This window comes from Scyliorhinus torazame, chromosome X, assembly GCF_047496885.1.
Source record: "Scyliorhinus torazame isolate Kashiwa2021f chromosome X, sScyTor2.1, whole genome shotgun sequence".
Taxonomy (NCBI): domain Eukaryota; kingdom Metazoa; phylum Chordata; class Chondrichthyes; order Carcharhiniformes; family Scyliorhinidae; genus Scyliorhinus; species Scyliorhinus torazame.
The window spans coordinates 20,886,800-20,900,751 of record NC_092738.1 but is presented as its reverse complement, the minus strand read 5'-3'; the positions used below and the strand labels follow the sequence as shown (position 1 = coordinate 20,900,751).

The window sequence follows — 13,952 nt, the reverse complement described above, 5'->3', positions numbered from 1 at the left end:
CACACAGTTACTCAACAAACAGGTTCTTCTTCTCTCAACATTCGTCATTCGAATCAAAGCGTACAAACCTGCGGCATTTACAAACGCTGAATACAATTTGAAAGTCACAAGGGGCTCCTTCAAATTCCTCAGAAAGTCTTTCAGAAGCCCACAGATTGCATGAATGTCGTCCACTTTACTGAGCAATGGCATGTTCTTCCCCTTCAGGAACTTCTCCTTCAGCTCTTTCACAGTGCGGTCACAGCCAGAGATGCGATACAGGCCAGTCTAAAGGAGACATCAGTTACTTGTACTGTACAAATTAAACCGAGCAGAGCATTTATAAATCCAAATTTAAAATTGTGAATCTTCAATGATTTCCCAACTATATTTCCCTGACAATGATCCACGTAACACAGCGTTAAAACTCGATTCACTTGGCAATGTTTCACCTATGCAAACCTTGAATTTCACAATCATGGACTCCAGGATAGTGTGTGGAAAAGAAAAGGATAAATGGCGGGAACATTTAACACCTGGGCACAGAAAATGTTAAAGACACTCCTATTTTATAATTTTGAATCAAGACTACAAGTCGGTGAGAATTTCTGATGAAAGATTGCAGTCGTACCTCGGATAAGCCTCTTTGCTCAATCTCATTGATGCAATGCACCACAATGGATGGGATCATGGGTGACATACGAGATGTGAAGTCTGCCAACACTCCCTGGAAGCAACACACTTAAAGTGAACATTATTTCAAAAGAACTAACACAGATATTCAGAACTAAAGGATAAAGATACTCACTTGCACAGTTTATTCACAAATGAACTAGATACACCCACATGGATAATTTGGTGAACTATGGAGACCATGTATCACAAAGGAAATGGTCAGGAAAGAATTTTAATATTTGTTGTTGGAATATCACCATATTGGAAGACAATTTTATGGGGTGGGGGGGTGACTGGTTTAATGGGATTAAGGACAAACATCAATAAGAAAGGTGTGAAGACAAGTGGTTTGATATGCTGATGAACCGAGGGTGTCGGGAGAATTTGCATAAAGCAAACAAAGAGGTGGTTTGAAGTTGGCTATTGTATTTCAAAAGGGAAACATATAATCGGAAGAATGTAAATAGACGAGCAAAGAAAGCGCTTTAAAATATCGTCACCATAAAATAAAATGAAAACAGGGTTACTCAACTCTGGGGGTAAATGCACTTCCAAGGGATTGTATGAAACAATAGAGGGGAAGATCAAAGGTAGATTAACAGATTTACGAAAACATTGAAGACTGTGCGAGTGAACTGGCTAGTAAGATCTCAACAAGGACAAAACGTGGACAAGACCAGACCTGGAGAGTTTGCTACCACCCTCAGAAAACACCCAAACGAGCCGCAGGGCAGTGTGGTAAATGTACTGGAATTTTATAGCTTAGAAAATCAGTAGACTGTTACCATTTAAAGGGAGGTTTAACTTGGAGTTATTTAAGCCACGATCTGTTTGGAAAGGTTTGAAAGTACTGATAACGGTGTCAAGGTGTTCTTGTGTTTAAGTGTAACTTTTAAAAATGTATTTTAATAAATGTTTCACTTTAATATAAAATCATCAGTTAATCTGAGAAGTTATTTCCTGATTTCAGAAAACCTTTTTGTAAAATAAATCGCAAAACCGTTCTGACAGCTGTTTCTTGATTTATAAATTTAGAGTACCCAATTATCTTTTTTCCAATTAAGGGGCCATTTAGCGTGGCCAATCCACCTAACCTGCACATCTTTGGGTTGTGGGAGGTGAAACCCACGCAGACAGGGGGAGAATGTGCAAACTCGACACGGACAGTGACCCAGGGCCAGGATTCGAACCTGGGTCCTCAGCGCCGCAGTTCCAGTGCTAATCACTGCACCACATGCCGCCCCCTGGCAGCTGTTTCAAGTATCCCTTTGGGATTTGGGCAGCTTGGCACTCACCACCTGCCACGCCATAACAAAACGCAACATGGAACACAAAAGGGACAATTTTGTGTCTCTAAACTGCATTTGGTTATGTTGCCACTAACTGTTTGTCGTTGTGTATTTGAGAATGGATTGGTTGACATTAAGCTGGGCTAAACTGTCAAGAGAACTTCAACTCAACTTTAGCTCTTGTTTCACCCTTTGGTTCAAAAATGTTTCATTGACCATTTTTTTGCTGTCTGTAGTCTATACCACAGATTTGCAGACCGTCAGCGTGAAGCTTACCTCGCCAATTCGTACAGGCGTTCCTGTCAAAGTTGGGATACAGGGGAGTGCACAGCGATCCCGACATTCAGGGTGAGCCACAACTCTGCAGTCTCGGCATTTCAAAGCCAGCTTCCCAAACTTGATCCTCTTGCCACAAGGGACACATGACTCTGGTTTTATAACCTACACAAATAAAATAAAAAAGACAAAAACAGTTGGCATTTGGAACATTGCAATGCTATTCCATGCTATAACCTGCACATCTTTGGACTGTGGGAGGAAACCGGAGCACCTGGAGGAAACCCATGCAGACACTGGGAGAAAGCGCAAACTCCACACAGTTCCCCACCCAAGGCTGGAATTGAACCCGTGTCCCTGGTGCTGTGAGGCAGCAGTGCTAACCACTGTACTGTCCCGGTGTACAGGAAAGCGAAACACAACCAAAGACGGTGGCAAAATAATTTAATAGAAACACACAAAAAAAATCAGAAATACCGTTTTAGAGACAAACTCATGAGCTCTCATCCCACCATTACTCTGAGGCGTACTACAATGATCAGATCTACTGGCTACTGATGGTGTGCTTGAGGGTGTTTCCGAGATGGCATCAAAATCTTGCCCTTTCAGATTTGCTTGAAAAAAAAAAGAGAAATTAGAAATGATGTAAAGTCCTCGTCAAATAAGCTGGACAAAGAATTCAGACAAATTGTTCAAATTTACTGGTGACCAAATAGACTCTTTCAGCCACCATCACATTCAATAATATCTTAAAAAAGCACAAGACATTGACTAGAAGTAAACTGTGCCAAATATGCACTAACAATTTTGCCTCTATTATTAATTAACCCAAGTTTATTGTTAAAACTCAGCCCACAAACTCCCAAAGTTAGCGAGCAAAAACAAATCCAAATCTGTTATTGTACAGCTCCTATTATAATATAATAGCAAGTGGTTGCACAGCAGGATTATTAGCAGCCTGGCAAGTCTCCAGCCCTTCCTCTGCGGGATGCATGGCAAGAGGAGATAAACAGGGCGAGCAAGACAGAAAGGTACAATTACCTAATTTATGTATAAATCCATACCGATACACAGCAGAGCAACCAACTGGAAGAAATAATCGTCTCTGTTTGAGCAAAGTATTCTGCATTTCTATGACAACGATACCCAAAAATATCCTACGCTCTGTTGCAGAAATTATAGGTGCGTGTCAACCCCACTTTTGGCATAACTGGACACGACAAATCCAACAATGGAAAGGAAATGTGTCTGGGCAAATGCAGATCCACTGAGACAGTCCTTCCAATCAGCTCCCCACAAATCAAGCAGAAAGCAGCATTTTAATGATTAGGATTAACTGCAATCTTTCCATAAATATTTCCGACCAGATTTGCAGATGGGCAGTGAATGCTGGCCAAGCCAGCAATGCCCACAACCCTTAACTGAATTAAGAAAAAAAACTCGGGACTTTTAAATCTCAAGCTTTCAGTCTAATGATTAAGTGTCTGGATTCCCCAACCAGATCAGCTGTTCAAAATGGCAAGCTGAACCAGAGAGAGCAGAAAGGGATTTAATTTCAGCCTGTGCTAAGTAAATAGAAAAACGGCAGTGGCTGCAAATGGCTTTCGTCACAATGTGGTGTGGAATTCACAATGTACACAATGAGATTTCAATTAAGTCAGTTTATAAAGTATAAATCCTCCAACTTAACAACAACAGCAATACCCAATTCTCAGAATTCCCTGCAACAAATAATTTATGAAAGGCAAACTCCTCAGCTGATATACAAATCTCTCCAACAATCCACATTGCTGCCAGTTTCCATCTTGTGCACAAATGTTCAATGCAGACCACAAAGAGGGGCCTCTGCGTTTTGTCAATGGAGCTCACCTGTTCGCCTCCTGCTTCTTGTCCAATATGGCACCGTCTCGATTGTAGAAACTGCCTCGATTGGCCCACCATTATTTGGCAAGGTCAGAGTGGTTTTCGCCACAATGGAGTCATTTGCCTGAAAGGTAACCGAAACAGTCAGCAATGCCCCGACAGCATTCTCATATTCACAGATCCCCAATCTTTCCTCTTCCCAGGTCCTTCCCTCCAACCCCACATCTGTAAATCTTGGGGACCACAACATTCATCATGAAAAGCTTTAAGCACTTGATTCCTTGGTTTAACTTCTTAAACTTAACTTAAGACAAGGTTTAACTTCTCTGCTAATTAGGATCAATCATTGGAAACAGCAAAAGTTGTTTCAAAGTTTTGACTGGTATAGAACAGAAAGCAGAACAAGCAGCTTCCACTCCAGCTGCATAAAGGTTTCATTCATGGTGGTGGGGGGTGCTGGTTGCGAAGGTAGCAGGATGGGTGGCGAGGGCAATTAATAAAGCATATAATATTCTAGGCTTTATTAATAGAGGTATAGCGTACCAGAGCAGGGTTATGCTGAACTTGTGCAAGACACTCAGCTGGAGTATTGTGTAAAGTCACCATAGTCCCAGATGAACATAGGCTGCTTACCCCTTTGAGAGGGGAGAGCGGACTGGTGGTGATTTAACCCGAGGATCACCACACCTCAGGCGAGGGGCAAGGTTGAGAAGGCGGGGCCTTCATGAATAACCTCAGTTGGTACAGGGATTGAACCCTCGCTGCTGGCCTCGATCTGCATCACGAACCAGCTGTGCAGCCAATAAAGGTAAACGGGGCCCATGTACAATTCGGGGCACCACAATATAGGAAGTGAACGCATTGGCGAGAGTGCAGAAGAAATTACAAGAATGGCACCAGGGATGAGAAACTTCAGTTATGAGGGTAGATTGGAGAGGTTGGAACTGTTCTCCCAAGAGGAGATTTGATAAGAGATATTCAAAATCATGAAGGGGCTGGACAGAGTAGATGGGGGATAAACGGTTCCCGTTTGTAAAAGCATTTAGAATGAGCACGCACAAATGTAAAGTGATTTTCAAATACAGCAAATGTGATGCGAGGAAAAACCCTTTCACACTGAATGGTTCAGGTCTGGAATGCACTGCCTGGAGGTGTGGTGGGAGGTAGGTTCAATCGAGGCATTCAAGAGGGCATTTGAATGGAAACAATGTTGAAGGGTATGGAGAATGATACAAAGTCATAATGTTCACTTGGAGAGCTGGTGCAGACACGATTGCCTTCCCAGAAGATGGCGCCGGAGTGAGCTCTCCCCAACAGATCCACTTTTTACTTAACTTATACTCGTTCTAATCTTTTCCCTATTATGTATTTTCTTTTATTCCCTTTTCTTCCCATGTACTTAATGATCTGTTGAGCTGCTCGCAGCAAAATACTTTTCACTGTGCCTCCTTCTGCACCGTAACAATTCTGTGATTCCATGACCTGGGCTTTTCAAAAAATAGTTCAATTGGCTAAAACCCTGACTTCAAAGGCCAGTTCCTCAATATATTTAAAAGCAACTTATTACAGATCTAACTGGGACATCCTGATCCAGAATAGAAAGTGAACACAGCAGTTGAAATAGCAATACCAGTTGGCCTAGAAAATTCTTAGAGTAGGCCCCACATTTGAGTGAATTGGACCTTGGCTGAACATAATTGCAAATTCTTGGGACTAGAGCAAGACTCTGCACCTAGGACAATGAACAATTCATTAAAAGCATGCACACGTAGGGGGAAAGAGGAGTTAGATGGCAGCAAATCAATTTTTGTTTCATTCAGTTCAGGTGTTCCAGAATAGATGTTTCAGTCAGAATAATTCCTAAATTGCAAACTTTCCCACCTTAACCGGTCTGCAACCTTTGACATGGTTGACTCCACCATCCTCCTCCACCTCCCCACTGTTATCCAGCAGGGCTACTTGCACCTGATTTCCTGCTTTGAGTCATAGCCAGATAATCACGTTACAATGGCTTCTCCTTCTGCTCCTGCACCATTACCTTTAGTATCCCCCAAGGATCGACCCTTGACCCCCTCCTATTTCTCATTTACACGTTGCCCCTTTGGTGACATCATCCGAAAGTACAGTGTTAGATTTCAAATGCCAGCCGATGACACCCAGTACCTCTCTCGACTTCTCCACTGCTGCTAACATATCAGACCGCTTACCCGACAGGTGAGCATTAAATATTGGGAAGACTGAAGACATTGTCTTCAGTTCCCACTCCAAACTCTTGTCCCTAACTATATCCCTCTCATTGGCAAAGTCTGAGATTAAGCCTTGTAACCTTGGCTGCCACATTTTACCCCAAGTTGAGTTTCCGACTTCAGATTTGTGCCAACACCAGGACAGCCTGTTTCCACCTCTGTAACATCACCCCGTCCCAGCTCATCTGGACTGAAACTCACATCCATGCCTTTGCTACCTCTAGACTGGACTGTTCCAATGCACTCCTGGCTGGCTCCCACACTTCACCAACTGTCGTACATTATATTTGTCACTGATGCTCACCTTTTCAATGGACCGTGACCGTTTCGCTGGGGCTGGCTGGATATCAACCAGGACTCTTGAAGAACGCTGCAAAGAAGCAGGTACAAAACTCTTTAATGCATCTGGACACAACTTATTACATGACCATTATTAATCAGGAAGGAATCTGGTGCTTGAGCACAATCTTCCTACCAGCATTATTCAAGTGATTTCAGGTACGATACAATGTTTTACAGCCAAGATACATTAGTAATTACAGAAATGGCTGACTGTATTACCCATGCCCTTTAACCCCAGTATAAATAGCCTCCATTTACACAGGGGCTTCAGAGACATCTTGCTGATGAAACCAGTCAGTAAAAGCAGGTTTAATAATGGGTGTGCAATCAGTAAGAAAGCTGGTACATTCATTTATAATACTAATAGGAAAATTGTGTTAAAGTGCTTCCAGAGAAAGGTACAGTGGTACAATGTTCTACAGCAGTGAGTGAGTTTGTAATTACTGAAATGGCACATCAAAAACCTGATTTACTAAGCAAGACGAGTGACAGTATGACCTGAAATCCAGGTATAAATAGCCTCCATTTAGACAAGTGTGTCATAAACTCCACGCGGAAGATAAAAATCTGCTTATGTAGACTGGCTTCACATCAGGAACAGAAAACACCTTTTATCTGAAAGAAAGTGGCATGAAAAGAGCCGTTCATCACCACGACAGATTGAGGGGGAGAAACCTGGGTCTGAAATTAGTGTCTTAAACTTAAATAAATGCAACTAAACTATGAAGATAGTGTTGGCTGAACTAGAGAGGGAAAATAGACTAAAAGTTAAGCAGCAGCAAATATTTAGAAATATATTTAATCGCACACAGATATATTCCATTGAGAGACAATGGGATGGATTCTGGAGACCCCGGCCAGAGTAGGTTCGCTCCTGGTCTCCTGCTGACGCTAGGAGCGGCACCCAGGAGCGAATCCCGCTCCTTTTCCATGCAAATTTATGCATAGAGGAGATATCGCGGGATTCTGTCGAAATTCTAACATTGGAGCGCCATTTTGAGTGGACGACCCGATACCTGCCCCCCACAACGCAAACCCTGCCCCCCCTCCCATAGCTGACAAGTAGGGGCATCCTTCTCCTCCTCTCCCTTCATCAGAGACCCCTGCCTGAAAGCTGGAGAGCAGTCCAGGCAGTAAGTTGAAAAATCACTGCATTTTCACTTATCCTTTCCCAACATCTGCTGCCTCAGACAGAAGTGTTTAATGCAGCAGCTGTTACAAGTGTCAGAGGCTTCCTCAAAAGCCCAGTACACTTTAAAGAGCTTGAAATCCCGCGACAGCTTCACACAGCAATATATTGCGTTGACCAGTGATTGATCGTTTTATTACTCCAGAGCAGTTAAGTGCTTTGACATCCTCACTTCACAGGAGGAAGCTGTGGTGAGGGGCTGTCAATCATAGTAGGAGCATTTATGAACATTATGGTTAGCATCAAAGCAGGCTAATGGAGATGCATTTAACATGAAGGAACTTTACTTTGGTTATCATTTTGTAAACGAATACCATGCAAACATGCACTTTCCAAGCTGAATTACACTGACTTTATACTTTGTGGTTGTTGATGGTTTGATGGGCTTTGGACCATCCTTGCGGTTTGTATTAATGGAGCCATCAAACTTGAGTAAGAAAGTTTGACACCTACCCGTTTTTCTCTTTTCTTTAACTTGACAGTCCTCACAATGGAGGAATCCCAATCCTGCATCAAAAAAAAAGATAGCGTTTCATCTCTTGGCAACAATGACAAGAGAAATATTCAACCGTAAATTTTTGGGAAAGATTTTGGGTTAAACGTTTCAATTTAGACGCTGTGAAGTTTCTACATTAGATAGACTGCAGACGAACAAGCCAGCCAGACCAGCATGAATGTCACATAATGCTAAGCTGATATCTGTCTATAGCAGTAGACATTGGAACGCCATAGCAACACTAGCTTACAGAGCTATCATGAGCAGGATTAACACAATGCAATTGCGTTTCTCCAACACGTGGTAGAGTTCATCAGGTCACAGCACTGTCTGTTTAACGAGCACCCTTCACTGACACGAATGATACTCCCCATCAACCAGCTGCACACTTTGCCATAAAATCACAATTTTAATAAGCCGTTGTAAATTCTGAATGCGAGTGGAGAATACTATATACAAACCAAAATTCATAAGTTTATCTGTGAAACAATTTGTCTTCATTGCACAGGTGAGTATCATGCCTTGGACACAGTTTAAAATTTATACAGCTCAATGCTCTGGAGAAACAGGCTACAACGATATACGATAACGGACCCCATACAGAAATTACAATTGCCTAAACGTTTGAAGCAAAATTCTGAACACCAACCCTTCTCGGCATTGTCAGGAACTATTTTATCATCAATGACTCAGTCTACACAGGAGCCTGTACTCTCTGCTCCTCTTAATTCAAAGTCAGTAAATTCACATTCCTGGACAATTCATACAAACATCTGAATTAGGAGGCGGAGGCCATTCGGCCGTCGAACCTTCTCCACTACTTGATAAGATCATGGCTGATCCGATGCAGCCTTTACCTTCCTGCCTACCCCCTATACTCTTTAACTCCCTTGTCAGTCAAGAATCTATTAAACTCAGTCTTAAAATATTCAATGATCCAGCTTCCACTTCTCTCAGAAGAGGAGAATTCCTCAGACCAATGACCCTCCGAGAAAGTAACTCTCCCCATTTCAGTCTCAAATGGGACACCCCTTATTTTTAAATTTGGGTCACCGAGTTTGCGTCTCGCCCACAAGGGAAAACATTGTCAGCATCCACTCTGTCAAGTCCCCTCAGGATCTCACAACTTTTAATCACCTCTCATTATTCTAAACTCCAACGGATACAAGTTCAACCTGTCCAACCTTCCCTCATAAGACAACCCATTCATCCCAGGAATCAGTCAAGTGAACCTTCTCTGAACTGCTTCTAATGCAATTCTATCCTTTCCTAAAGATCAAAACTGTACACACTACTCCAGATGTGGTCTTACCAACACCCTGTACAACAGTAGCAAAACGTCCCTACTTTTATATTCCGTTCCCCTTGCAATAAACACAAACATTCAATTTGCCTTCTCGATCACTTGCTGTACACCTGCATACTAACGTTTTGTGATTCATATATCAGGACACCCAGAGATCCTTCCGTCCTGCAGAATTCTGCGATCGATTGCTATTTAAATAATATGCTGTTTCTCTATTCTTCCTGCCAAAGTGGACAAGTGAACATTTTCCCACATTATACTACATCTGTCAATTATTTGCCCACTACTGAACCTTTCTGTAACCTTTTACAGACTCTTCTTGTCCTTCCCGCAACTTTACTTTCCTACTTATCTTTGTATCATAGAACCCCTACAGTGCAGAAGGAGGCCATTCGGCCCATCATATTTGCACCAATGCCCCGAAAGAGCACCCTACCCAGGGTCAGGCCCCACCCTATCCCCGTAACCCCACCTAACCTTTTGGATACTAAGGGGCAATTTAGCATGGCCAATCCACCTAACCTGTGCATCTTTGGACCATGGGAGGAAGCGGGAGCACCCGGAGAAAGCCCACGCAGACACAGGGAGACAGTGCAAACTCCACACGTCACACAAGGTCAGAATTGAACCTGGAGCCCTGGCGCTGTGAGGCAGCAGTGCTAACTACTGTGCCACCATACCGCCCTGTTGCATTTGCTATTTTCCAATCTGATGGCAGATCTACATTTTGTAAAGCACATTTTGTGCCAGCACCATTCTATTTACATTGAATTATTCAATAAAGCAAATAAACTAATCCTTTCAACACAAAACAACTGAACAGGAGAGACTGTGCCACCTTAAATTCACTGGGTGTCCCTAATACCCTTCAATCAAACACCATTAACCCCAACCTTATCTAACAAAATAAAAACATGTAAAAAGATTTACCAACGAGTCATCAGTCTTGTCATAGCTAATATCGGAATGAGACATAAATGATCCAGACTCATCTATTGTAGATAATCTAAAAAAAAAGTAAAAAATATTTTAGGAACCATCAACTCATCAAGAACATTCAGTTATTTGACTTCCCTACTTTGCCCAATCCCAATTCTATACAATTGCAAGATATTTGGCTATCACGTGCCCCGCTGCCCCCTCCAGTCATTATGAACAGTGCACATTTCTACCCAAATAACATTTTAAAAGTCGGCAACATTGTTATTTGGTCACACTCGAGGGTGAAAAAGATAGTATGCACCACCCTCGACAATAGTAAATCCCATCTTATTTATTTGCGCCTTTCAGCTGGAGCAAAGAATCTTTAGAACTAGAGAAACAGACTGCGAGAGGGTGTGACACCTTACAGCCAGGCCAAGATGATGCCACATAACAGGAGGACAACACAGGTAGTCACTTTGCATCTCCGCAGGATGCTTCAAAGCTCACTTTTGCAATGCGGCCACGATTGCTTTGCAGGCTAATGCAGCAGCTAGTTTGCGCACAGCAAAATCTCACAAACAGCAAATTAGAGGAGTTACTAGTTAGTCCGTTTTGGTGACGCTGACTTAGGGAATACCATTTTGGGAAGGCTGAACAGTGGGATCTTCCATCTCAACAGGTGTGGGGGCCTCAGTTTAGAGGCAGCATCCGAGACAATGGAGCATTCCCTCAGCACTGTATGAAACTGTCAGCCTATATACTGGAGGACTGGAGTTGGACTTGAACCCACAATTCTGGTTTGCAAATTCCTCACCTAGAAAGCCAATTCCATGCAGAATAACTCATGAGCAAGAGGCATGGCTTCTACAAATATTTAATTTTACACTAATGCTTTTGGTGCAAGTGTTTTTAAAAAGTATAATGCCAAGGAAACCCACCAAGGTATTTTGAGGTGGCATCCAACTTCATTTTGAATTTTGTTAATTGAGAGAATTTTGATAAAACATTCAAGTGCTCCATGGACAACAATGAAAGAGAAAGGAGGGGAGAGTACTCTTATAAAAGGAAGATAGGCAGCACTGTGGTGCAGTGGTTAGTGCTGCTGCCTCACGGTGCCGAGGTCCCAGGTTCGATCCCAGCTCTGGGTCACTGTCCGTATGGAGTTATCACATTCTCCCAATGTCTGCATGGGTTTCGCCCCCACAACCCAAAGGTAGGTTAATTGGCCACGCTAAATTGCCCCTTAATTGGAAAAATGAATTGGATAATCTAAATTTTAAAAAAAAAAAGGAAAATAATTCACTCAAAAGAATTCCCAGCTGTTCTTTGCTGGTATTAAGATCTGGAAAGAGATTCTCTTTCCTGCCACTGCCACTGCAGTGACATCAGATAGCGAGGATCTCAGTTTATTCTACCATAACAGCTGGAAGAGGCATAATTCCGAACCAGACAGAACACTGTTCTGGACACTCCACCTCAAACCACACTACAGGTTTGGAAATGTCACCTCTGCCTGTCCGGTGGATTTGCAGGGACAGGCAGCACCAAAAGCAGTCCGGGGACTGGTTTTATGTCTGGCCTCCAGCTGGTTGTACTGGGGCATATGAGGAGAAACTGCAGTTATCGGAGCACCCTGGCAAAGAGTGAGGATTGACTGTTGGACCTCCAATGCTGCAGAAAAATTGGTGCTTTGGTTTTCCAAATATTTTCAAGCATAATTGTGAAAAAGTACTGCCCCTTTACCCGACTTCCTCCCAAGTGTTGTGTGAAATTTCAACTGCGACGTTTCCAGATTTAACAGGATGCAAAGACCACGCCTGACTTTTTCCCCCCTCCCCAATTATGAAGCTTTATCCTAAAACCAACAGCACAAACAATTTGTTGGTGACTGAAATGTACTACCGTTTGTTGGATGTATATCCATTAGAATTTGAGCATTTGGGGTTGAGGAAAGCAAGAGCAGACTTCTGTTCTTCATTTAATTGAATGCTGGTCGAGCCTTCTGTTATGAGGAGCTCTCGGATAAGCTGAATCTGACGTTCCTTAAATGAAAGAAAGTAATTACTACAACGGAAGAGTACCATTGGCGCAAGTTAAATCAAATCTTAATGTGGTCACGCTGCCTGCTTCTGATCATTCTCCAGGTGACCCTTAAGCACACAGATAGCAGCTGAGGACAGCATTTGGGTTTGGGTGCAATGGTCAAACTGCCTGAAAATGCTCACGGTCTTAAGCTTGTGGATAAAGAATGAAAACAGGAACAGATTACCAGTTTTCTCCTCCAACTGCACTCCAAACACAAGCCACTGCCAACAAGAGGGAGAAAATGGGATTACAAGATGTTCCACTACACGTTAAGGTGGTCATCAGGCCTCATGTAACATTCGCATTCATAGTATTGCCAAATAATTATTCAGTGCGCTGGTTTAGCACACTGGGCTAAATCGCTGGCTTTTAAAGCAGACCAAGACAGGCCAGCAGCCGGTTCAATTCCCGTACCAGCCTCCCCGAACAGGCGCCGGAATGTGGCGACTAGGGGCTTTTCACAGTAACTTCATTTGAAGCCTACTTGTGACAATAAGCGATTTTCATTTCATTTCATTTTAATTTCAACACCACCTTGGCAGTGGAGTGGTGAGAGCGATTGTTGAAGACTAAATGGGGAACAAGGTGTTTGCAAATGGCTAGAAAAGGTTGAGATTTCGAAGTTGCTTTGTTAAATAAGTGGGGCATGTAGATATTTGTAACCCCAATTTTTCACAGCTCAAATGTTGCAAACAAGGTACTGCAGGCAAAAGATCAGAAAATCAAGTACCAAACTCCCCGCCATCCAATTTTATAGGTTGTGAGAAAGCAGGCCAAGCTCATCATATATGAAGGTTTCCAGTCGTATATTTTACATATTTTTAACGCTCCACCCAAAGTGCAAACAGAGGCCTCTTGCTGCAGCAGAACTCAGGGCAAGTTTTACAGGGGTCGCTTGTGCTTCAGCGCTCCCTCTGCGACATGGCAGGTTACTTGGTTTTACCTAGTGGTCATTTAATTTGAGATTTTCTGGCATTTGCACCCACGCTTTTCTTCAACGTTTAGTTACTGTGGGCTATCGCACAAAAACAAAGAGTTTGAGGATTTAAAAACATTTATTCTTGGGATGTGGGTGTCACTGGCTGGGTCAGTATTTGTTGCCCATCCCAGATTATCCTTGAACTGAGTGGCTTGCTAGGATATTTCAGACGGGGACAGTTAAGAGTCAACCACATCACTGTGTGGGTCATATAGGCCGGACCGGGCAAGGACGGCAGATTTCCTTCCCTTAAGGACAATGAACCAGATGGGTTTTTACAACAATCGGCAATGGTTTCATGGT

General features: G+C 42.8%; 1 protein-coding gene across 1 annotated transcript in view; it reads right to left on the bottom strand.

Moving 5' to 3' along the window:
* LOC140405357 (rac GTPase-activating protein 1-like) overlaps positions 1-13,952 on the bottom strand; it is a 37,103-nt gene that overhangs the window by 11,928 nt on the left and 11,223 nt on the right. Inside the window, exons 4-12 of the mRNA XM_072493668.1 lie at positions 12,488-12,627; positions 10,592-10,667; positions 8,313-8,366; positions 6,633-6,698; positions 4,089-4,206; positions 2,697-2,833; positions 2,220-2,384; positions 611-706; positions 69-267 (exon numbers count right to left, since the gene is read on the bottom strand). Of these exons, the coding sequence (XP_072349769.1) occupies positions 69-267; positions 611-706; positions 2,220-2,384; positions 2,697-2,833; positions 4,089-4,206; positions 6,633-6,698; positions 8,313-8,366; positions 10,592-10,667; positions 12,488-12,627 (1,051 nt within the window). The remainder of the gene's footprint in view (positions 1-68; positions 268-610; positions 707-2,219; positions 2,385-2,696; positions 2,834-4,088; positions 4,207-6,632; positions 6,699-8,312; positions 8,367-10,591; positions 10,668-12,487; positions 12,628-13,952) is intronic.